Source organism: Anolis sagrei, chromosome 5, assembly GCF_037176765.1.
Source record: "Anolis sagrei isolate rAnoSag1 chromosome 5, rAnoSag1.mat, whole genome shotgun sequence".
Lineage (NCBI taxonomy): Eukaryota > Metazoa > Chordata > Lepidosauria > Squamata > Dactyloidae > Anolis > Anolis sagrei.
Genome location: NC_090025.1, coordinates 199,378,101 through 199,403,256, shown reverse-complemented (window position 1 = coordinate 199,403,256; position 25,156 = coordinate 199,378,101). Strand labels below are relative to the sequence as shown.

The 25,156-nt window shown below is 45.8% G+C and overlaps 1 protein-coding gene across 1 annotated transcript in view; it reads left to right on the top strand.

The window, feature by feature from the left end:
* Positions 1 to 25,156, top strand: part of MAPK8IP2 (mitogen-activated protein kinase 8 interacting protein 2) — a 62,288-nt gene that overhangs the window by 14,805 nt on the left and 22,327 nt on the right. Inside the window, exons 2-3 of the mRNA XM_067468538.1 lie at positions 7,674 to 7,807; positions 17,671 to 17,907. Coding sequence (XP_067324639.1) covers positions 7,674 to 7,807; positions 17,671 to 17,907 — 371 coding nt within the window. The remainder of the gene's footprint in view (positions 1 to 7,673; positions 7,808 to 17,670; positions 17,908 to 25,156) is intronic.

Genomic DNA, 25,156 nt, shown 5'->3' with positions numbered 1-25,156 from the left:
AGCCAGGCGTCCATGTTTCCGCCCCTTCTCTTTGCATTTCCTCTCCTTCCCTTTCAGTGTTTTTCCAGTCTAGAGAGAGAGAGAGAGAGAGAGAGAGAGAGAGAAGGCAATTCCCTGGGCAACGAGTGAGTGGAAAAAACACCACCACGATCATCAACACGAAGGAGCTTCCAGGCTTCTTGGAGGCCCAAAGGAGCCCAAGCCCATGTGACCACCACCGGGAAAAACATAAACACTCAACAGCTGCAACAGCTTCATCCCAAATGCAAAAAGATTCTTTGGCATGCAAATGCCTCCCCACATCTCAGTCTCTTTCTGCATCCCAGGATTACTCCGTGGCATTGAGCCAAAGTACCTAAAGTGGTGCCAAACTGGGTTAATTCAGCAGTGTAGGTGCGCCCTTAGAGGAGGCTGGCATGTGTGGATTTTTGTGGAACCATAGGCATCTCCTATTATAGACTAGCTGTCCCCTGCCACGCGTTGCTGTGGCCCAGTCTGTTGATCTGGAAAATAATGAGAAAGTGTTGGTTTCTAATCTATGTCATGTCTTTCTGCTTGTGGGTAAACGGTATTTTTGTTGCTGTTTCTTTGTCAGTGTTGATGTGGAGAGTGTCTGGTTGGCCCATCCTGGAACATGCAACATATCATTGTCCTTCTTTAGGGGTCCCTTTCAAATCTATACTATATCTCTCTGTGTGTGAATCATATCTATCTATCTATCTATCTATCTATCTATCTATCTATCTATCTATATCTCTATCTATCTATCTATCTATCTCTCACTCTCTCTTTCCTTCTCTCTCTCTCTCTCTCTCTCATTCATTTCATCTTTCTTTCTTTCAGTGTGTCATTCATCCCTTCCCCTCTTCCTTCCTTCCTTCCTTCCTTCCTTCCTTCCTTCCTTCCTTCCTTCCTTCCTTCCTTTCCTTCTATCTTACTCTCTGTGTGTCATTCATCTCTTCCCCACTATCTATCTATCTATCTATCTATCTATCTATCTATCTATCTCTCACTCTCTCTTTCCTTCTCTCTCTCTCTCTCATTCATTTCATCTTTCTTTCTTTCAGTGTGTCATTCCTCCCTTCCCCTCTTCCTTCCTTCCTTCCTTCCTTCCTTCCTTCCTTCCTTCCTTCCTTTCTTTCTTTCTTTTTTCCTTCTATCTTACTCTCTGTGTGTCATTCATCCCTTCCCCACTACTATCTATCTATCTATCTATCTATCTATCTATCTATCTATCCATCCATCCATCCATCCATCCATCCATCTATATCTATGGCTAGATGGCTCTTTGTCGGGAGGGCTTTGTTTACGTTTTCTTGCCCTGACAAAGGGAGTTGGACTGGATGGCCTTAAATATTTTCTGTTGGTCATGGGGGTTCTGTGTGGGAAGTTTGCATTGATTCTGTCATTCGTGGGGTTCAGAATGCCCTTTTATTGTAGGTGAACTGTGAATCCCAGTGACTATTCGTGTGAAGTTTGGTCCAGATCCATCATTGTTTGAGTCCTCAGTGGTCTCTGGATGTAGGTGAACTACAACTCCTAAACTCAAGATCAGTGCCCACCGAACCCTCCCAGGATTATCTGTTGGTCGTGGGAGTTCTGTGTGGGAGGTTTGGCCCAATTCTATCGTTGTTGGGGTTCAGAATGCTCTTTGATTGTAGGTGAACTATAAATCCACGCAACTACAACTCCCAAATGTCAAGATTCTATTTCCCCCAAACTCCACCAGTGTTCACATTTGGGCATATTGAGTATTCATGTAGATTTTGGTCCAGATCCATCATTGTTTGAGTCCACAGTGCTCTCTTGATGTAAGTGAACTACAACCCGCAAACTCAAGGTCAATGCCCTCCCAAGCCCTTCCAATATTTTCTGTTGGTCATGGGAATTGTGTGTGCCAAGTTTGGTTCAATTCCATCATTGATGGAGTTCTGAATGCTCTTGGATTGTAGTTGAACTATAAATCCCAGGAACCACAACTCCCAAATGACAAAATCATAATGTTTTGAGTGATGGTCACTCCTTGTGTTGTGAGACATTTTGTTGCCAAATTTGGTGTGATTTCGTTCATTGGGCCTTTTGTTTTTAAGGAACTCATTATGCACAGAGCATTTTTATATACATAGATTTAATAAAGAGGAAGGAAAGGCAGAAGGCAATGGGAAAGGATATGAGGAATGGCAAAAAAAGACTGGGAATGAGGTTCCAAAGGCATCTGAATGGGATCCAAGGTGGAATGAATACAGTTGGGAAACAGGCTGGGTGGTCGTTTGTTGAGAGTGCTTCTAGGATTCTCTTACAAAGGGAGGAAACATATAATGTTTATATGTTGCTAAGCAGGGGCTGGATGGCCATCTGTTGTGAGGGTGTGGATTGTGTGCCGTTGCGCCTGGGGGCTCTAGCTCTTAGTGAAAGAGGCATGGACGTGACATCTTTCTCCAGGGGATTGCCCTCCTTTAGGAAACTGGAACTCCCAAAGACCAAAACACTATAGATAACTCAAAATAGGTTTAATTGTTCACAAAGAGTTATCTCTTTAAGGCAATAAGCTGGAAGTTTCAAAGGGAATAAAGGAATATATATATTAGTCTCTGGTTGTCTTGGGTCCAAGGAGTTTTGCAGCTGAGAAGCTTTTCCAGGTCCCTCTTTCTCAGTGCCTGTGAATGCCGGAGCAATCCACAACCCCAGTCCAAATGGCCTATGTTCGAAGACACAAAGTCTTCCTCTGGTGCCAAAAGAACTGGTTTGAAGGCGCTTGAGACTTCCCAACGTTGTTCAGGTTGATCTGAACATGAAGCATAAGTCTCAAGGGTAAGAACCTCAGAATTGGTGCTGAGAGGTAACTTGATCAAGGGCTTTTAGAGCCAAGTCTTTTACTCACATCAATCTGGTAGAAAATCTGATGGTGGAATGAAAGAGGGAAGCACTCCCCTCCTCCAGGAAGAGGTGGAGCCAAACAGTTGAGCTGAGAAAGCAATTCAACTGGTGCAAACAACATTGATTGACAGCTGTAAATAACCAATCAATCCAACTATACATAGGCAGGGTAAAAAGGCAGGATTAAGCATGATACAACAGTTTAAATCTTGCAACTAACAGTTATACATAATTGGGAATCCAGCTGCAAAATAGATTTCAGTTTGCAATCTGGGTTCTGGGCTGCAAATTGGGTTTCCGGCTGCAAACTGGAATCCGGTCTACAATCTGGGTTCCAGTCTACAAAATTGAGTTGAGGCTGTAATCTGGGTTGCAGCCTGCAAACTGGGTTCTGGGCTGCGTATTGGGAATCTGGCTGCAAATTGGGTTCTGGTCTGCAAACTGGGTTCTGGGCTGCAATCTGGGTTCCAGTCTACAAAATCTGTAATCTGGGTTCCAGGCTGCAAATTGGGTCCAAGGCTGTGAACTGGGGTTCTGGCTGCAAACTGGATTGCAGGCTAGACACTGAATTCCAGGCTTCAAATTAGGTTTCTGGCTGCAGACTGAGTTCCAGTTTGCAATCTCGGTTCCTGTCTACAAAATCAATTTTCGTCTGTAATTTGGGTTCCGGGCTGCAAATTGGGAATCCGGCTACAAACTGGGTTCCGGTCTGCAATCTGTGTTTTAGGCTGCAAACTGGGTTCTGGGCTGCAATCTGGGTTCCAGGCTGCAAACTGGGTCTTGGGCTGCAAATGGGGGTTCTGGCTGCAAACTGGGTTACAGGCTGGACACTGAATTGCAGGCTTCAAATTAGTTTTCTGGCTGCAGACTGGGTTCCGGTTTAAAATCTGGGTTTCAGTCTACGAAATCATTTTCCATCTTAATCTGGATTCCGGGCTGCAAATTGGGAATCTGGCTGCAAACCGGGTCCTAGGCTGCAAATTGGGGTTTTGGCTGCAAACTGGGTCGCAGGCTGGACACTGAATTGCAGGCTTCAAATTAGGTTTCTGGCTGCAGACCGGGTTCCGGTTTGCAATCTGTGTTCCAGGCTGCAGACTGGGTTCTGAGCTGCAGCTTGGCATTGCTTCCTTTCGCTTGCAGAATCAGGAGGAAGCTTCCTAGCTCCTTGCTTCCTTGGCTGGGCCTACACTGTGGAATGAATGTGCGTTGGCCCCACTTGGTCTGCCGTGGCTCAATGCAGTGGGATCCCCGGGCATCTCCTCTTCCTCCGTAAGTGGGTCACTCCTCCCGGCGTGACCCTGGCCTTGAGAAACCGGATCCAAGGACTCTGGCTCAGATGAAGCCCAGTGGCCGTCCTTGGGCGTTGCAGGGTTGATGAGGCTTTGGCTTTGCAAAACGCGGCAAGGTTTTGAGACAAGGCCGGAGCAAACGACGAGGCCCAAATGAATCCACGGAAGGATCTGGAAGGGATTTGGATCCTGTCCCAGTAAGTGGATTCTCCCCTTGTGAGAATTGGATGCAAAAGGGGGCGGAGAAGCACGGCTGGGCGATGCAGCCGAAGGGTGCCTCTGGGTACGGCTCTTCACCTCCTGCTTTTCCTGTTTTGATTGGTATGCAAAGACAATGCAATATAATATACACAATATATAAACCCAGAACAGACTGGGTTCTGTTCTGCAAACTGTGTTTCAGGCTACAAACAAGGTTCGGGGTTAGGCATTGGGTTCCAGGCTGCAACCTTGGTTCTAGCCAGCAAACTGGGTTCTGTTCTGCAAACTGTTTTAGGCTACAAGCAAGGTTCTGGGTTAGACACAGGGTTCCAGGCAGCAAACTGGGTTCTGTTTTGCAAATTGTGTTTTAGGCAACAAACAAAGTTCTGGGTTAGACACTGGGTTCCAGGCTGCAAACTTGGTTCTAGGCAGCAAACTGAGTTCTGTTTTGCAAACTGCATTTTAGGCTACAAACAAGGTTCTGGGTTAGACACTGAGTTCTGTTCTGCAAACTGTGTTTTAGGTTGCAAACAAGGTTTTGGGTTAGACACAGGGTTCCAGGCTGCAAACTTGGTTCTAGGCAGCAAACTGGGTTCTGTTTTGCAAACTGCGTTTTAGGCTACAAACAAGGTTCTGGGTTAGAAACTGTGTTCTGTTTTGCAAACTGTGTTTTAGGCAACAAACAAGGTTCTGGGTTAGACACAGGGTTCCAGGCTGCAAACTGGGTTCTCTTTTGCAAATTGCGTTTTAGGCAACAAACAAGGTTCTGGGTTAGACACTGGATTCAAGGCTGCAAACTTGGTTCTAGGCAGCTAACTGGGTTCTGTTCTGCAAACTGCGTTTTAGGCTACAAACAAGGTTCTGGGTTAGACACTGGTTTCCAGGTTGCAAACTTGGTTCTAGGCAGTAAACTGGGTTTTGTTCTGCAAACTGTGTTTCAGGCTAAAAACAAGGTACTGGGTTAGACACTGAATTCCAGGCTGCAAACTTGGCTCTAGGCAGCAAACCAGGTTCTGTTCTGCAAACTGTGTTTTAGGCTACAAACAAGGTTCTGGGTTAGACACTGGGTTCCAGCCTGCATATTTGGTTCTAGGCAGCAAACTGGGTTCTGTTCTGCCAACTGAGTTTCAGGCTAAAAACAAGGTACTGGGTTAGACACTGAATTCCAGGCTGCAAACTTGGCTCTAGGCAGCAAACCAGGTTCTGTTCTGCAAACTGTGTTTTAGGCTACAAACAAGGTTCTGGGTTAGACACTGGGTTCCAGGCTGCATATTTGGTTCTAGGCAGCAAACTGGGTTCTGTTCTGCAAACTGTGTTTCAGGCTACAAACAAGGTTCTGGCTTAGACACAGAATTCCAGGCTGCAAACTTGGCTCTAGGCAGCAAACTGGGTTCTGTTCTGCAAACTGTGTTTTAGGCTACAAACAAGGTTCTGGGTTAGACACTGGGTTCCAGGCTGCAAATTTGGTTCTAGGCAGCAAAGTGGGTTTCAGGCTGCAAATTGGGTTCCTGTTTGTAGCCTTCATTGCGCCCTGTTGCTTGCCAAATCAGGAGGAAACCTCACAACTATTTTAGTTTTTGGCTGGGTCTGCACTGCAGAACCCACTTTATCTGCTGTGGCTCAATGTTGTTGTATGTTAAGGAATCCTGAGAGTTGTAGTTTGCTAAAGGCCTTGTAAAACTCGCAGGAATCCATAGCACTGAGCCATGGCAATCAAGGCAGAGGCAAAACCGCATTAATTCTACAGTGTAGAGGCCCCCCTGGGTGGGGGTGAGTGGGAGGGAAGGAAGGAAGGAAGGGGATGCAGCCCACTCTTTTCCTTCCCATCCTTTCACTGGAGGGATTAGCCTGGGATTTTCATGCTTCTTGGAGAAGCGTTTCCATAACAACGGTCCCTTCCTGCTTCCATGGTTGGTGCCTCCGATGGGGGAGAGGAGGGGGCTGCAAGCCCACCCGGAGACGGGCAAGAAGAGAGGGTGGGCTGCGGGGGAATCCAGGGGTGCGCACCCTCTCCCACCTTTGCCCTGGCATGACCTTCCTCAGCCTTGTGCAAAATGTCTCCAGAGGAAGCCTGCCATTCGTTGCCTTGCTCTGAGGCTGAGAGAGTGCGACTCACCCAGTGGGTTTCCATCACCAAAAGGAAATTGGAACCCAGGCCTTCAGAGTCAGAGGGTGAACGCAGTTTGGCGCCACTTGAACTGCTGCAGCTCAATGCTGTGGAATCCTGGGATGATGCATTTTTGGTGAAGCGCCAGCCCTTGCAAAACTACAACTCCTGGGATTCTATAGCATGGAGCTATGGCAGTTCAAATGGTGTCAGACTGTATTCATTCTACAGTGCAGATGCACTCCTGGAACTTGTCTACCTGCCTTCCTTCTCCTCCTCTCTCCTGCCTTCCTTCCTTCTTCTCTTCTTCTCTTTCATTCCTTCTTCTCTCCTTTCTTCCTTCTCTTCATCTCTCCTTTGTACTTTCTTCCTCTCTCTCCTTCCTTCCCTCTTTTCGTCCTTCGTTCTTTCCTTCCTTCTTCCTTTGTTCTTTTCTATATCCTTCCTTACTTTCCTCTCTCCTTCCTTCTTTCCTTCTCTTCCCCCTCTCTCGTTCTTTCTTTTCTTCTTCTTCTTTCCTTCCTTCTCTTTTTCCCTCCCTCCCTCCTTTCCTGTCTTCTTTCTTTCCTTCTTCCATTCGTCTTCTTCTTTCCTTCCTTCTCTTCCTCTCCTTCTTTCTCTTCCTTTTCCTCTCATTCCTTCCATCCTTCTTCTTTCTTTCTTTCTTTCCTTCTCTTTCTCTCTCTCTAATTCCTTCCTTCCTTTTTCTTTCCTTCCTTCTTTCATTCTCTTTCTCTCTCTCATTCCTTCCTTCTTTCCTTCTCTCTCTCTCATTTCTTCCTTCTTCTTTCCTTCCTTCTTTCCTTCCTTCTTTCCTTCCTTCCTTCCTTCTTTCTTTCCTTCTCTCTCTCTCATTTCTTCTTCCTTCTTCTTTCCTTCCTTCTCCCTCTCTCATTTCTTCCTTCCTTCTTCTTTCTTCCCTTTTTCTTTCCTTCCTCCTTTCTCTCTCTCACACATTCCTTCCTTCCTTCCTTCCTTCCTTCCTTCCTTCCTTCCTTCCTTCTTCTGTACTTCCTTTCTCTTTCCTTCCTTCCTTGCTTCTTCTTTCCTTCCTTCTTTTTCCTTCCTTCTCTCGCTCTCATGTCTTCTTCCTCCTTTTTTCCTTCCTTCTTCATTCCTTCCTCCTTTCTCTCTCTCTGTCTCTCTCTCCTTCCTTCCTTCATCTTTCCTTCCTTCCTTCCTTCCTTCTTGTCTCTCACACTCCTTCTGTTTCTCTCTCCTTCTCAGGGCCCCGCAGGACATCAGCCTGGAGGAATTCGACGATGAGGATCTCTCCGAAATCACCGACGATTGTGGCATCGGCCTGAACTATGACTCGGACCACTACGAAAAGGTGAGCGGGCACAGTGGGCCACCGGGCTCCTGAATGGGTCTGCATGTACTCTGCAGAACGAAGGCAGCTTGGTCCCATTTGGATGCTACACAGTCCTGGGAGTTGTAGTTTGGCAAAACAACTTCTCTTTTTGGCAGAGAAGGCAAAAGACCTTCCAAAACTACAGGGCATTGAACCGGGGGAGTTCAAGAGGGGCCAGGCTGCCTTCTTTGGCCTCGCCTTGCCTTTCCAATGGCATATTCCAGCGCTTTCCAATCACGTAGCTTTGCGTTTTGCTTACTAGCAGGATATCAATCCTGGCCCTGGTTACGAGCGCCGTTGGCAGAGGATGCTCACAGAGTGCAAGGCAATAAAAGAAGAAGCAGGCTCCGTCAAATCATATTGATTGATCCATCGATTCTGGCTTGGTCGTTTAGCTTTGCTATTGTTCTGGCACGTATTGCTGACATATTCCATCTCACCCAGGCCTGGGCCAACTTTGGCCTTCCCTCCAGGTGTTTTGGACTCCAACTCCCACCATTCCTAACATCCTCAGCCTTTGCACTCCAACTCCCACCATTCCTAACATCCTCAGCCTTTGGACTCCAACTACCACCATTCCTAACAGCCTCAGCCTTTGCACTCCAACTCCCACCATTCCCAACAGCCTCAGCCTTTGGACTCCCAACTCCCACCATTCCCAACAGCCTCAGCCTTTGGACTCCCAACTCCCACCATTCCTAACATCCTCAGCCTTTGTACTCCAACTCCCACCATTCCCAACAGCCTCAGCCTTTGGACTCCCAACTCCCACCATTCCTAACATCCTCAGCCTTTGCACTCCAACTCCCACCATTCCTAACAGCCTCAGCCTTTGGATCCCAACTCCCACCATTCCTAACATCCTCAGCCTTTGGACTCCCAACTCCCACCATTCCTAACAGCCTCAGCCTTTGCACTCCAACTCCCACCATTCCTAACATCCTCAGCCTTTGGACTCCAACTCCCACCATTCCTAACATCCTCAGCCTTTGCACTCCAACTCCCACCATTCCTAACAGCCTCAGCCTTTGGATCCCAACTCCCACCATTCCTAAGATCCTCAGCCTTTGGACTCCCAACTCCCACCATTCCTAACATCCTCAGCCTTTGCACTCCAACTCCCACCATTCCTAACATCCTCAGCCTTTGCACTCCAACTCCCACCATTCCTAACATCCTCAGCCTTTGCACTCCAACTCCCACCATTCCTAACAGCCTCATCCTTTGGATCCCAACTCCCACCATTCCTAACAGTCTCAGACTTTGGACTCCAAATCCCACCATTCCCAACAGCCTCAGCCTTTGGACTCCCAACTCCCACCATTCCCAACAGCCTCAGCCTTTGGACTCCCAACTCCCACCATTCCTAACATCCTCAGCCTTTGTACTCCAACTCCCACCATTCCCAACAGCCTCAGCCTTTGGACTCCCAACTCCCACCATTCCTAACATCCTCAGCCTTTGCACTCCAACTCCCACCATTCCTAACAGCCTCAGCCTTTGGATCCCAACTCCCACCATTCCTAACAGCCTCATCCTTTGGATCCCAACTCCCACCATTCCTAACATCCTCAGCCTTTGGACCCCAACTCCCACCATTCCTAACATCCTCAGCCTTTGCACTCCAACTCCCACCATTCCTAACAGCCTCATCCTTTGGATCCCAACTCCCACCATTCCTAACATCCTCAGCCTTTGGACCCCAACTCCCACCATTCCTAACATCCTCAGCCTTTGGACTCCAACTCCCACCATTCCTAACAGCCTCAGCCTTTGGACTCCAACTCCCACCATTCCTAACAGCCTCAGGCCCCTTCCTTTATATAATAAATAAATAAATAACTTGGGAAGTGCCTGACATGTGATCCAATACAACAGCCAGCAGAGTGTCTGCTGTGGACTCATCTTGTTGTGTATCAAATAATAATAATAATTCCCATAAGTGGAAATGTCAGTTGCAACTTCACCTACTTAAGAAGATGCAACTTTCATGTTCTTTAGCTTTCTTTGCTTAGAAACCTCACAAAGCTGCAAATCCTAGAGTCTGATAGCATTGAGCCATGCCGGTTAAAGTGGTCTGAAACTGCATTCATTTTGCAGCGTAGACGCTTCCTGAATCCATAGCAAAGCAACTCCTGATGTTCCTCAGCAAAAGGATGGATAATGGAGTGCTATTGTCTCCACTCAGCTGCATCCGTCTAATGGAGAGCTGGCATTGTTGGCTGCAAACACGCGCGCATACATTATTATTTAATCTGAATGTATCTGTGCCCAGCTTTATTTTCCATATTGAATGAACATCCTGTGCCTGTCTATCTATCATCTATCTATCATAGAATCAAATCATAGAATCCTAGAATCAAAGAGTTGGAAGAGACCTCATGGGCCATCCAGTCCAACCCCATTCTGCCAAGAAGCAGGAATATTGCATTCAAATCACCCCTGACAGATGGCCATCCAGCCTCTGTTTAAAGGCTTCCAAAGAAGGAGCCTCTACCACACTCTGGGGCAGAGAGTTCCACTGCTGAACGGCTCTCACAGTCAGGAAGTTCTTCCTCATGTTCAGATGGAATCTCCTCTCTTGTATTTGAAGCCATTGTCCCATTGCGTCCTAGTCTCCAAGGAAGCAGAAAACAAGCTTGCTCCCTCCTCCCTGTGGCTTCCTCTCACATATTTATACATGGCTCTCATATCTCCTCTCAGCCTTCTCTTCTTCAGGCTAAACATGCCCAGTTCCCTAAGCCGCTCCTCATAGGGCTTGTTCTCCAGACCCTTGATCATTTTAGTCGCCCTCCTCTGGACATATTCCAACTTGTCAATATCTCTCTTGAAAGATATATCTATCTATCTATCTATCTATCTATCTATCTATCTATCTATCTATGTTCTTGTGCTAGTTTGTGAAGGTAAAACCTTTCCAGTTTTGGACTTGATTTGGAGGCATAATGAACTGAATGCAATTTATTCAGTGACACATTTGGGGAAATCTACCCAGCAACAGCTGACAATCTACAGTATAGCAAATCACAGGGGTGCACCAGACATAATTTGGCCAATTGGAAAACAGCAGTCATTAAGCCTTGAACCCTCATCCAGTGAAGTTTCCATTGCATTTCCAATTATGGGTAGAAAGCACTAGTTAGTAAATGGGATGGAAATCATGTTGTTGTTGTTGCATCCCAGTTCAAGAAACAAGACCCTAAGATTAAATCCACCACCCTGGACTGTAGGAAAAGCAATCATTGTTTACTGATGAAAAATTGGTTACAAAAGAAAGGTAAATGCAGAGTAAAAAAGCCACAGAAAAACACAGCAGTCAATAGGATCTCTGAACTTGAGCAAAACTTCAAAAGCCACAAAACAAGAACCAGGAGTCTGTTAGCCTTTTACTAACCATGAACTTGGAAACTACAAGCCTCTGGGATTACTGGCCATGGAACACAGGAATTCTGCCAAGACCAGCCCCAGTCCCGAACGTTGCTTGACCTAAAGAAGCACCCGGCAGGGATGCTCTTAAACCAAAGAAGCTATTCTTAGAAACGCCCCTTGACTTTTCTGTTTGGGCCTCTTTCTGCTGAAGGCGCTGTGACCTTCGTACAGACTGGGAAACAAATCTATCTCTCACTATCTGTTCTCTTCGGACCTCATTATCAAGCCCAGGTGGGGAGATATCACGGCTAACTTCCAAAACATTCTCTTCTAACTGTTGGGTTTCGTTTTCATTCCCACTGACCTCTGCATCAACAACACATTCCACACTGTCAGAGTCAGGGAGAGCTTGCTCAGTTTGAAAAACTATCAGAGAATCCTGTTCACACAGATCAGGATCAGGCTGAACCCCAACAGTTGTTGCACCTCAGCGAGGGTTCACCTTGCTCAAGCACTCACCAGAAAGCCAAACATAGGAATGAACAGTTTATTGAAAAAGCAAACACAATAAAAGACTAAAAAATCCAAATATGTAAGATAATAAGAGCCCCAAAAGCCAGAGACAAATCTTCAATGCAAAGGTTAAAACATGAACATTAATCTAAGGTGCAAGGTATCATCATGAGTGTCGCAACTCAGGATAGATTCACCTTGCTCAAGACACCACCGCACACCAAGGCTGTAGGTTTTGTAGTTTATTGAGAAAAAGCAAAATCAAAACAGAGAAATAAAGTTGCAAAAGTTCAATAGGCAAAACAGAGTCTTAAATGCAAAGGCAAAGTTCCCAAGATCCAAAGGCAAAAAACATGAAGCATAGTCCTTCAGCATTGGTTAAACAAGAGTCCATGACAGCATGACAAAGTCTCCAAAAATCAGGATCAAAACCAAAGTCCCAAAGAGCCAGAAGCTCTCCCCAAAAGCCAAGGTATTTCCACAGAAGTTAACAGGGCATAAGCAACATTGCACTGACAAAGAATGCCCTTCGACCAGATCATTAAATATGTTCTGGTCGAAGATCTTGGAGTCCTCATGGACAACAAGTTAAACATGAGCCAGGAATGTGATGTGGCGGCAAAAAAAGCCAATGGGATTTTGGCCTGCATCAATAGGAGCCTAGTGTCTAGATCGAAGGAAGTAATGCTACCCCTCTATTCTGCTTTGGTTAGACCACTTTACCTGGAATATTGTGTCCAATTCTGGGCACCACAATTCAAGAGAGATATTGACAAGCTGGAATGTGTCCAGAGGAGGGCGACTAAAATGATAAAAGGTCTGGAGAACAAGCCCTATGAGGAGCGGCTTAAGGAGCTGGGCATGTTTAGCCTGAAGAAGAGAAGGCAGAGAGGAGACATGATGAGAACCATGTATAAATATGTGAGAGGAAGCCACAGGGAGGAGGAGGAAGCAAGCTTCCCTGGAGACTAGGACGGAATGGAACAATGGCTTCAAGCTACAAGAGAGGAGATTCCATCTGAACACGAGGAAGAACTTCCTGACTGTGAGAGCCATTCAGCAGTGGAACTCTCTGCCTTGGAGTGTGGTGGAGGCTCCTTCTTTGGAAGCTTTTAAACAGAGGCTGGATGGCCATCTGTCAGGGGTGATTTGAATGCAATATTCCTGCTTCTTGGCAGAATGGGGTTGGACTGGATGGCCCATGAGGTCTCTTCCAACTCTTTGATTCTATGATTCTATGATTCTTCCAACATGAAAGCATTATGTTGACCTCTAGCTTCACGTTTGCTGGCAAGGCGTGCGCTTCTGCGAACTCTTAATTGCAAACGGTCCTGTCTAATCAAATCTCCACTATCTTCAAGGCCAGTTAGCTCATTATCCTGGGCCTGCTGGACCTGGTCACCCTGGGAACCAAGAGGCCCTGAGCTCTCAGAAGGAGCCTCCACCTGCAGCTGTGAAGTTTCACTATCTTTATCTAAAGCCACATTCCTTTCTCTGGGGAACAGAAATGCCGTCTCTTCTTCAGAATCAACACTATCTGCCTCAATAACCGGATCATGTTCAGAAATCTGTAACCCATCATCCTCCTCGTTCTGAGGAAACTCAGGCTCAGACTGAGTCACAACAATGAGCTTGATTGATCCAAACGACAAGGAACAAAACATCAACTTGAGTAATCCTAGAATCAAATAACAATACATGAGCTTGAATCATAGAATGATATTCAAGTTGGAAGAGACCTTGTGGGCCATCCAGACCAACCCCATTCTGTCAAGAAGCAGGACAACCGCATTCAAAGCACACCTGACAGATGACCATCCAGCTTCTGTTTAAAAGCTTCCAAAGAAGGAGCCTCCACCACACTCCCTCTGGGGCAGAGAGTTCCACTGCTGAACAGCTCTCACAGTCAGGAAGTTCTTCCTCATGTTCAGGTGGAATCTCCTCTCTTGTAGTTTGAAGCCATTCTTCCCTTGCGTCTTAGTTTCCAGGGAAGCAGAAAACAAGCTTGCTCCCTCCTCCTTAGGACTTCCTCTCACGTACTTATAGTTGTCTATCATGTCTCCTCTCAGCCTCCTCTTTTTCAGGCTAAACATGCCCAGCAGCTCTCTAAGCCACTCCTCATAGGGCTTGTTCTCCAGACCCTTGATCATTTTAGTTGCCCTCCTCTGGACACATTCCAGCTTAGAGTCAACCTCTCCCTTCAATTGTGGCGCCCAGAATTGGACACAGTATTCAAGATGTGGTCCATAGTAAAATCCCCAAGACTTAAAGCAAAACTTGACCACTTTACTTACTTACTTAGGCGATCCCTCGTTAGCCAAGTAGGATAATCCTCCATGGTGGATCCTTAGGTGATTATGGAGCCCTATTCTTGTTCTGCATGTTCTTCCACAGTGAGGGTTTTGGTTTCCAGGTGGAAGGTGGTCCCGGTCGGGATTGGCTTGATGTGCCTTCCTCTTGGCATGTTTCTCGCTTTCACCCTGCATTCGTGCCTCTTTGAATTCTGCAGCACTGTCAGTCACAGCTGACCTCCAGCTGGAGTGCTCACAGGCCAGGGCTTCCCAGTTCTCAGTGTCTATGCCAGAGATTTTAAGGTTGGCTTTGAGCCCATCTTGACCAGGACATCGTTTGAACTTGACCGGGACATGGCTTGAAGCGAGAAACAAGGCAGGCGGCTCTTGCTCTATCTGCTACGTTGCTTGATCTGAGAACCAAAAGCTATTATTTCCTTAATGAAGGACAGCAATGCATGAAAGCATTCCTTTGGCTTTGACTAGTCTCTCTCGGTCTCACTTTCCCATAGCCTGGATTGCACCTGGAATTCTTCCCCTGCAGAAGCAGCCTTGATTCTCTATCTAACCTCCCTTCCTCCCTTCTCTGCCTGTCAGCTTGCAAAACAGCTTCGTTTTCACACAGAGAATCACCCAAATCCCCTCCATTCTCCCAATTGGGGAATCACCATCCTCTTCTAACATCCCCTCTGTCTGAGCACTTTGAAAAGCATTGGGTCCTGCAGGCCCTGCACCCCCAAACCCCTCATCCTCAGCTGGCTGAACTATGACACTTGTTGTTGTTGCTTTTATTATCATTATCAATAATAATAACAACGGTAACATGAAACTATATAATAATAATATGTAATAAGGAATAAGAAGTGCCCCTCAATTTAATCACTGTGTACAGGATCGAGATATTTATTGACTAATTATGTATCAAAGAACAATACATGAGCTTGAATCCATGGTAAAATCCCCAAGACTTAAAGCAAAACTTGACCAGGACATGGCTTGAAGCGAGGAACAAGGCAGGCGGCTCTTGCTCTATCTGCTATGTTGCTTGATCTGAGAACCCTTGCAGAAGTAGCCTTGATTCTCTGTCCAACCTCCCTTCCTCCCTTCTCTGCCTGTCAGCTTCTAAAACAGTTTCGTTTTCACACAGAGAATCACCCAAATTCCCCTCTGTTCTCCGAATCGGGGAATCACCATCCTATTTAACGTCCCCTCTGTCTGAGCATCTCCTGAACTACGACACTTGTTGTTCTTGCTTTTACTATCATTATCAATAATAATAATAACAACAGTAATATGAAACTATATAATAATAAAACATAATAAGGAATAAGGTTTCCTTCCCCCCAATTTAATCATTGTGTACAGTAATGAGATATTTATTGACTAATCGTGATGCCCTGGTGATTCTGAGAACAGAAGAGAGTGGTTCAAAAGGAAAAGGGCATGTTAAATAATTAATTAGCAGTGGCTAATGAGGCCCATCTCCTGGTGCTTAATGCCTACACTGTAGAATTAATGCAGTTTGGCACCACTTTGTGTTTTAAGTGGATTCATGTTTTCATTCATTGTTGTGTCGCCGTTGTTCATTACTGCTTGGAGCATGGGCCGTTCTCATGCAGATGGGCACATGAATGCAATATAAAAGCGGCACAATATAAACAAAACAGTCTAGGACAGGCCTGGGCAAACTTCAGCCCTCCAGGTGCTTTGGATTCCAACTCCCACCATTCCTAACAGCCTCAGGCCCTTTCCTTTTCCTTTTCCTTTTCTGCTTAAGCACCATGTTTTTATGATAGAACAAATAGGAAATGACATTTATATCCCAGGAACCAAAATTATGTCACATAGTGTTATAGTAGTAGTAGTAGTAGTAGTAGTAGTAAAACTCCAGCTCTCATGGTATTAAGCCATGGTAGTGAAAGTGTTGCCAAACAGCTTGAATTACACAATGTGGATGCACCCCCAAGGGAGTTGCGACGTGTGCATGCTTTTTATGGTTGCAATGGCTGCAATGTTCCTGGATTAGTATCTGGAATGTTCATGCACCACTGGTTGCAATATTCCTGGATTAGAAGCTCCAATGTTCCTGCATCGGCGGTTGCAATGTTCCTTCATCACTGGTTGCAATGCTCTTGCATCAGTGGTTGCAATGTTCCTGCAACAGTGGTTGCAATGTTCCTGTTTTGGTGGTTGCAATGTTCCTGCATCGGTCGTTGCAATGTCCCTACATCAGTGCTTGCAATGTTCCTGCATTGGTGGTCGCAATATTCCTGAATCAGTGCTTGCAATGTTCCTGTATAAGTGGTTGCAATGTTCCTGCATTGGTGGTTGCAGTATTCTTGCATCGGTGATTCCAATGTTCCTGAATCAGTGTTTCCAACACTGGTGATTACAATGTTCCTACATCAGTAGTTGCAATGTTCCTGTATCGGGGGTTGCAATATTCCCGAATCAGTGTTTGCAATGTTCCTGTATAAGTGGTTGCAATGTTCCTGCATCGGTGGTTGCAGTATTCCTGCATTGGTGATTGCAATGTTCCTGAATCAGTGTTTCCAACATTGGTGATTGCAATGTTCCTACATCAGTGGTTGCAATGTTCCTGAATCAGTACTTGCGATGTTCCTACATCAGTGGTTGCAATATTCCTGAACCAGTGCTTGCACTGTTCCAACATCGGTGCTTGCAATGTTCCTACATCAGTAGTTGTAATGTTCCTGTATCAGTGGTTGCAATGTTCCTGCATTGGTGATTGCAATGTTCCTGAACCAGTGCTTGCACTGTTCCAACATCGGTGATTGCAATGTTCCTACATCAGTGGTTGCAATGTTCCTGAATCAGTACTTGCGATGTTCCTACATCAGTGGTTGCAATGTAGGAAAATTTCAACCACCGATGCAGGGACATTGCAATCACTGATACATGGACATTGCAACCACCGATGCAAGGACATTGCAACCACTGATGTAGGAACATTGCAATCATCAATTCAGGAACACTGCAAGCACCAATAGAGGATCGTTTGCAATGTTCCTTTATCCGTAGTTGCAATGTTCCTGCATCAGTGCTTGCAATGTTCCTGTTGCATTCTGACTGCCTTTTCAGCAGCTTCGGTGCATACAGCCTTTCCAGCAGGCAGCGAAATGCTTATCGGAAACCGGAAGGGATTGCTTCATTGCTGTGTGTTGTCAGGGATGGGATGCCTCATAGACAGATAATAGTACAGTCTGCCAGAAATGTGCAATGCAGCAATGGGATGCCATTCGTCAGAAAGAATTCCCCAGGCGGAAAGGGGGGTTCTGGGAACTGAGATTGGTCATCCAAAAAGTGTTGCCTGTAATCTATCTATACCAGGCATGGGTCAACTTTGGCCTTCCTCCAGGTGTTTTGGACTCCAACTCCCACAATTCCTAACAGCCGGTAGGCTGTTAGGAATTGTGGGAGTTGGAGTCCAAAACACCTGGAGGAAGGCCAAAGTTGGCCCATGCCTGGTATAGAAAGATTACAGGCAACAGCTGTCCTTTTGCAAAGTCTTGAGCCTTTCCCTGGGGTCTCCATGGCATTGAGGTAAGTGGGGTCGAGCTGCATTGGTTGTGCAATGCGGATGAGCCACAGGTTGTGCACAGGATTGTGGGTCCCATCATCCACAGCTGTGGTCTGCTTGCCTTGCAGGACTGCCTGGTGCTGGAGAGGTGCGAGCAGCCCCACCCCACCTGCACCTTCCAGGACGACTTCCAGGAGTTCGAGATGATCGATGACAACGAGGAGGAGGAAGAGGAAGAGGAGGAGGAAGAGGAGGAGGAAAACGGGCTGGAGGAAGCCCCGCCCTCCCCGACCCCTTCCCCGACCCCCGAGGAGACCCAGAAGCATCGCCCCACCACCCTCAACCTGACCGTCACTGGAACACAGGTGAGTCCCACTAACAACAACAACAACAACAACAACAACAACAACAACAACAAGGGATCCCTATACTCTCAAGCTTCAGGTGCCAAGTTCCCTTCACCCTTACACAGTTCTTTACTGGAGGTTTTGAAGCAGAGGCTGAATGCCCATCTGTTGGGAGAGATCAGATTGTGCCTTTCTGATGTTCAGAAGACTGGTCAGCTGGATGGCCTTTTGGGATCTCTTCCAACGCTAGGATTCTATTATTATTATTATTATTATTATTGTTGTTGTTGTTGTTGTTGTTACCATTATCACATTACAATATTATTATTAAGCAGAGACTGGATGCCCATCTGTCGGGAGGGATCAGATTGTGTCTTTCTGACATCCAGAAGAGAGGTTGGCTGGATGGCCTTTTGGGATCTTTTCCAGCGCTAGGATTCTATTATCATTATCATTATCACATTAGAATATTATTATGAAGCAGAGGCTGGATGGCCATCTGTCAGGAGAGATCAAATTGTGTCTTTCTGATGTCCAGAAGAGAGGTCGGCTGGATGGCCTTTTGGGATCTCTTCCAACTCTAGGATTCTATTGTTATTATTATTATTATGATTACATCATATTATTATTAAAGCAGAGGCTGGATGGCCATCTGTCAGGAGGGATCAGATTGTGCCTTTATGACATCCAGAAGAGAGGTCAGCTGGATGGCCTTTTGGTTTCTCTTCTAACTCCAGGATTCTATTATTATTATTATTATTATTATTATTATTATTATTATTACTATTACTATTATTATTATTATTATTATTATTATTATATTGTGATATTATTATTATTATTATTATTATTATTAAGCAGAGGCTGGTTGGCCATCCGCACCTTCATATAATAATTATAATATTATAATGTAATGCAATATAATACTAATAATAATAATATGATATAATTATATATTTATATTACATGTAATATTACTAATAATATTACAATATAATGGTATAGTACAATATAGTAATATTTAGTACTGATATTTAATAACATAATATATTGTATGTATATATATCTTTTAAGCTGCTCTGAGTCCCCTTCGGGGTGAAAAGGGTGGAATATAAATGTAATTAATATAATATAACTAGCCGTCCCCTGCCACGCGTTGCTGTGGCCCAAATGAGGTTTGGCCCAACTCTATCGTTGGTGGGGTTCAGAATGCTCTGTGATTGTAGGTAAACTATAAATCCCAGCAACGACAACTCCCAAATGTCCAGATTCTATTTCCCCCAAACTCCACCAGTGTTAACATTTGGGCATATTGAGTATTTGTGTTGAGTTTGGTCCAGATCCATCATTGTTTGAGTCCACAGTGATCTCTGGATGTAGGTGAACTACAACTCCGAAACCAAAGGACAATGCCCATCCAACCCTCCCAGTATTTTCTGTTGGTCATGGGAGGCCTGTGTGCCAAGTTTGGTTAAATTCCATCATTGGTGGGGTTCAGTGTGCTCTTTGATTGTAGGTGAACTATAAATCCCAGCCACTACAACTCCCAAACGCCAAGGTCTATTTCCCCCAAACTCCATCTGTGTTCATATTTGGGCATATGGAATATTCGTGCCAAGTTTGGTCCAGATCCATCATTGTTTGAGTCCAGAGTGATCTCTGGATGTAGGTGAACTACAACTCCCAAACTCAAGGTCAATGCCCACCAAACGCTGATAGTATTTTCTGATGGTCATGGGATTTGTGTGTGTCAAGTTTGGTTCAGTTCCATCGTTGGTGGAGTTAAGAATGGTCTTTGATTGTAGGTGAACTATAAATCCCAGCAACTACAACTCCCAAATGACAAAATCATAATGTTTTGAGTGATGGTCACTCCTTGTGTAAGGTACTCATTATGCACAGAGCATTTATATATAGATAGATATAATAATGTAATCCTGATACTAATACTGTTAATAGGTAGACGAGCATGTCTCAATGCGACCTGGTTTTTGCTCTGAGCTTTAAAGGATCTCCAAAGGCAACGAACCATGTTTTGGGAAGATTGGGCTTTAGTTTGGACTAAAACCCGGAACGGGTTCAGCACCAGACTGCCTGGGAAAGGAAGCAAAGAGGGTGGGAATCTGGGGATGATGGGAAGTGCACCAGGCAGCACTTAACAAGGGGGAAGAAAGAGCTCCAGCAGCCTTTGCGCATTATAAATAAACCATGCTCCAAAGTGCGTCTTAAGAGCCGCAGCCCCAAAAAGCAAGGGATGCATTATGCAAATGGAGGGATGTGTTGATGTGTTTCGTGCAACGGCGGAAGAGCTGCATCTGCCTGGTATTTGCTGTCATCCAACGTTTCCTTTTTGCTGGCGAGTTCACATCACAAAACTCTAGAGTTGGAAGGGATCCCCAGAGGCAATCTAGTCTGACCCCAGCTTCTGCAAGAATCCACAATCCAATCCCTTCTGACAGATGGCCACCCAAAACCTCAGGAGAAGGCAGGAGACTTCCAGACATACCAGCCTAATCATCTGCAGAGCTTTCCAAACATTAGTGTGTTGATGTATTGTCGAAGGCTTTCATGGCCAGAATCACTGGGTTGTTGTAGGGTTTTTCGGGCTATATGGCCATGTTCTGAAGGCATTCTCTCCTGACGTTTCGCCTGCATCTGTGGCAAGCATCCTCAGAGGTTGTGAGGTCTGTTGGAACTAGGAAAAGGGGTTTATATATCTGTGGAATGACCAGGGTGGAGCTAGGGGTGAATGTTTCAACTGGGTTGTTGTAGGGTTTTCCGGGCTATATGTCCATGTTCTAGAGGCATTCTCTCCTGACGTTTCGCCTGCATCTATGGCAAGCATCCTCAGAGGTTGTGAGGTCTGTTGGAACTAGGGAAAAGGGTTTATATATCTGTGGAATGACCAGGGTGGAGCTGGGTGTGAATGTTTCAACTGGGTTGTTGTAGGGTTTTCTGGGCTATATGTCCATGTTCTAGAGGCATTCTCTCCTGACGTTTCTCCTGCATCTATGGCAAGCATCCTCAGAGGTAGTGAAGTCTGTTGGAACTTATTTTTATTTCTCGTGGAACTGTGGAATGACCAGGGTGGAGCTAGGTGTGAATGTTTCAACTTATCACCTTGATTAGCATTTGATTGCCTGCCAGTGCCTGGAGCAATCTTTTTTTGAGAGGTGATTAGAACAAAATCTGGCTACCAGTATTAAAAAGCTCTAAAATTAGAACAGCACAACAACAGAGAGGAAACAAACAAGGATGCTCCAAGACCCTTGGGGAGATGGTAGCGGGGTACAAACAAAGTTAATAAATAAATAAATAGGACATCTAATCACCTCTCAACTAAAGATTGCTCCAGGCACTGCCAGGCAATCAAATGCTAATCAAGGTGGTCAGCTGAAACATTCACATCTAACTCCAACAGACAAGAGTCCTTTGCCCCACCCAGGTCTTTCCACAGATATATAAACCCCTTTTTCCTAGTTCCAACAGACTTCACGACCTCTGAGGATGCTTGCCATAGATGCAGGCGAAACGTCAGGAGAGAATGCCTCTAGAACATGGCCATACAGCCCGAGAAAACCTACAACAACCCATTAGTGTGTTGGCTGTAGTGCGTGGGTGTGCTGCACAAATGCAACGAGAAACTGTCTATGTGAGACGACCAAGAAATCTCACATTTTCAAATATATATACACATGAAAGATTTTCATGAGATATGTGGTGCCTCCATACATTTAGGTCTGTGTCTCTTACGAGGGTTTGGCTTAACGTCCCGTTTGCCAGTGAAACTGAATTACTGTGCTGTGAAATGATGCGCATCGACAAATGGTGTGCTGGGTTGTTGTAGGTTTTTCCGGGCTATATGGCCATGTTCTAGAGGCATTCTCTCCTGACGTTTTGCCTGCATCTGTGGCAAGCATCCTCAGAGGTGGTGAGGTAGCATTTCTGTGTTCTCAAATAATATGCTGTGTCCAGGCTGGTTCATCAGGTGCTCTGCTATGGCTGACTTCTCTGGTTGAAGGAGTCTGCAGTGCCTTTCATGTTCCCTGATTCGTGGTTGGGCAATGCTGCTGCGTTTGGTGGTCCCTCTGGAGACTTCTTGTCCACAACTGCATGAGTAAGAGTTCATGGGTGAAAGCAATTAAGAGTGGGGGTATGCTATCTTGTTTCCACACTCTCAGCCATTGCTGTGGGAAACTGCACTTCTTCAAGAGAGATATTGACAAGCTGGAATGTGTCCAGAGGAGGGCGACTAAAATGATCAAGGGTCTGGAGAACAAGCCCTATGAGGAGCGGCTTAAGGAGCTGGGCATGTTTAGCCTGAAGAAGAGAAGGCTGAGAGGAGATATGATAGCCATGTATAAATATGTGAGAGGAAGCCACAGGGAGGAGGAGGAGGGAGCAAGCTTGTTTTCTGCTTCCTTGGAGACTAGGACGCAATGGAACAATGGCTTCAAACTACAAGAGAGGGGATTCCATCTGAACATGAGGAAGAACTTCCTGACTGTGAGAGCCGTTCAGCAGTGGAACTCTCTGCCCCAGAGGGAGTGTGGTGGAGGCTCCTTCTTTGGAAGCTTTTAAGCAGAGGCTGGATGGCCATCTGTCAGGGGTGATTTGAATACAATATTCCTGCTTCTTGGCAGAATGGGGTTGGACTGGATGGCCCATGAGGTCTCTTCCAACTCTTTGATTCTATGATTCTATGATTCTATTCTTCACTGTCTATAGCAGGGAAACAATGAGATAGGATTGTTGTTATTGTTGTGTGCTTTCAAGTAGTTTCAGACTTAGGTTGATCCTGAGCGAGGGCCGGGTAAATGACCTTGGAAGGCTGTATCTGGCCTTCGGCCCTTAGTTTGAGGACCACTGGTCTATACCATAGTCAGAAGGCACTCCAAAGATTCAAGGTTCCAGGATTCCAAAGGTTCAGGAGACAGGTCAGGACACCAAAAATCCACAAATCTGGGGGAAAACCAGCAGCGTCTACCACCAAGATTAGACAAATACTTTTCTCCGGAAGACCAGTCCCAAGGCTAGCTCCTTATATCCAGAAACACCCACCTGCAACCTATCTCTTGCATACCCCCACTCTATAGCAGGGACATCTTGAACCAAACTGTGAACCTGAGTCCCATCATCCTCGTCAGAAGCACTCTCTGATTCCAGCTGTGTCACAACAGGATAGTGGTCAAAGCAGCACCAAGATGCCCAAAAGTCATGAATGGAGAGGAAGCCAGGTGTCATGTATCATGTTCTGCAGTTGATGGTGGTTGGTGGTGACAGGCTTAGTAGTTGGTGATGGAAGGGTTAATGTAAGTCTTAGTTCTAAAGCAGTGTTTCTCAACCTGAGGGTCGGGACCCCTGAGGGGGTCGCGAAGGGGTGTCAGAGGGGTCGCCAAAGACCACCAGAAAACACAGTCTTTTCCGTTGGTCATGGGGGTTCTGTGTGGGAAGTTTGGCCCAATTCTATCATTGGTGGGGTTCAGAACGCTCCTTGATTGTAAGTGAACTATAAATCCCAGATATAACTCCCAAATGTCAACGTCTATTTTCCTCAAACCCCATCAGTGTTTACATTTGGACATATTGAGTATCCGTGCCAAGTTTGGTCCAGATCCATCATTGTTTGAGCCCACAGTGCTTTCTGGATGTAGGCGAACTACAACTCCCAAACTCAAGGTCAATGCCCACCAAACCCTTCCAGTATTTTCTGTTGATCATGGGAGTTCTCTGTGCCAAGTTTGGTTCAATTCCATTGTTGGTGGGGTTCAGAATGCTCTTTGTTTACATCTTAACTATAAATCCCAGCAACTACAACTCCCAAATGACAAAATCAATCCCCCCGCCAACCCCACCAGTATTCAAATTTGGGCATACCGAGTATTTGTGCCAAATTTGCTCCAGTGAATGAAAAGACATCCTGGAGATCATTATTTATATGGCGATTCATAATGTTAGGGTTATGTTTGGGGGTCACCACCACATGAGGAACTGTATTAAGGGGTCACGGCATTCGGAAGGTTGAGAACCACTGTTCTAAAGGGTTGCCTTCTCGACCAGTCTCCCAGGGTTCCATAGCATTGGGAAGTCTCCAACTGCACCAATTTAGCAGTGGGGATGCACCCTGGGCTTCGTTCCTTCTGTGTCCTCGAATAGTGAACGTGATGCTCCAGATGTTTCCCCCCTGCAATCTCATGTTATTTCATGTGCGGTTTGCTAATCCCTCTCTCTGGATTAACATTCCCCTTAATCCCATGAGCTATTAACTCTCTGTTAAAGGCTGCATTGAGGAGGGGGGGGGGGGTCTTTTGCATGAGGGTCTCCCTTCCAAAATTTACCCCCTCCACCTTCCTGATTAAACACAACCCAAGTAAGAATAATGAATACAAGGCAGGAAAAAAAGGGTTTGGGGCAAACCGGAGCAGAGGAGGTCTGCAGGCGGAGGAAAAGCATTATTTACGGATACGAAACTGAGCTTGGAATGGGAGGGATTTCTCTGCCAATGGAAAACTGTGTCAAGCCGAGAGAACAAGGGCTTTAATTGGGAGGAGCAGATGCATGGCGTGCACCATTGACCTCTAACTAAAGACAGGCTGCCCCCTCCACACAGGCAAGCCTGAAGAAGGTCTGCATCTACACCAGGCATGGGCCAAGTTGGGCCCTCCCTCCAGGTGTTTTGGACTCCAACTCCCACAATTCCTAGCAGCCTATCGGCTGTTAGGAATTGTGGGAGTTGAAGTCCAAAACACCTGGAGGGAGGGCCCAACTTGGCCCATGCCTGATTTAATGATGAGAAAGGAGGATTGGGACTCAGCACAATGCAGTGGCGCATTGGTCACCAAGGAGGGGGCATCTACACTGCGGAATGGGTGCGGGTTGGCCCCACTTGAACTGCCCAAGCTCAGAGCTGTGGAATCATGGGAGTTGTAGCTTTACATGGTCTACTGGTCATCTCCAGTCTCTCTCTCTCTCCCCCTCCAGTCTCTCTCACCCTATCTAGCTTCTATCCAGTTTCTCTTCTCTCTCTTTCCATAATCTGTCTGTCTGTCTGTCTGTCTATCTATCCAATCTCCATCTACTTATCTATCTATCTATATATCTATCTATCCATCCAATCTCCATCTACTTATCTATCTGTCTATCCAATCTCCATCTACTTGTCTGTCTATCTATCTATCTATCTATCTATCTATCTATCTATCTATCTATCCAATCTCCATCAACTTATGTCTATCTATCTATGTATCTATGTATCTATGTATCTATG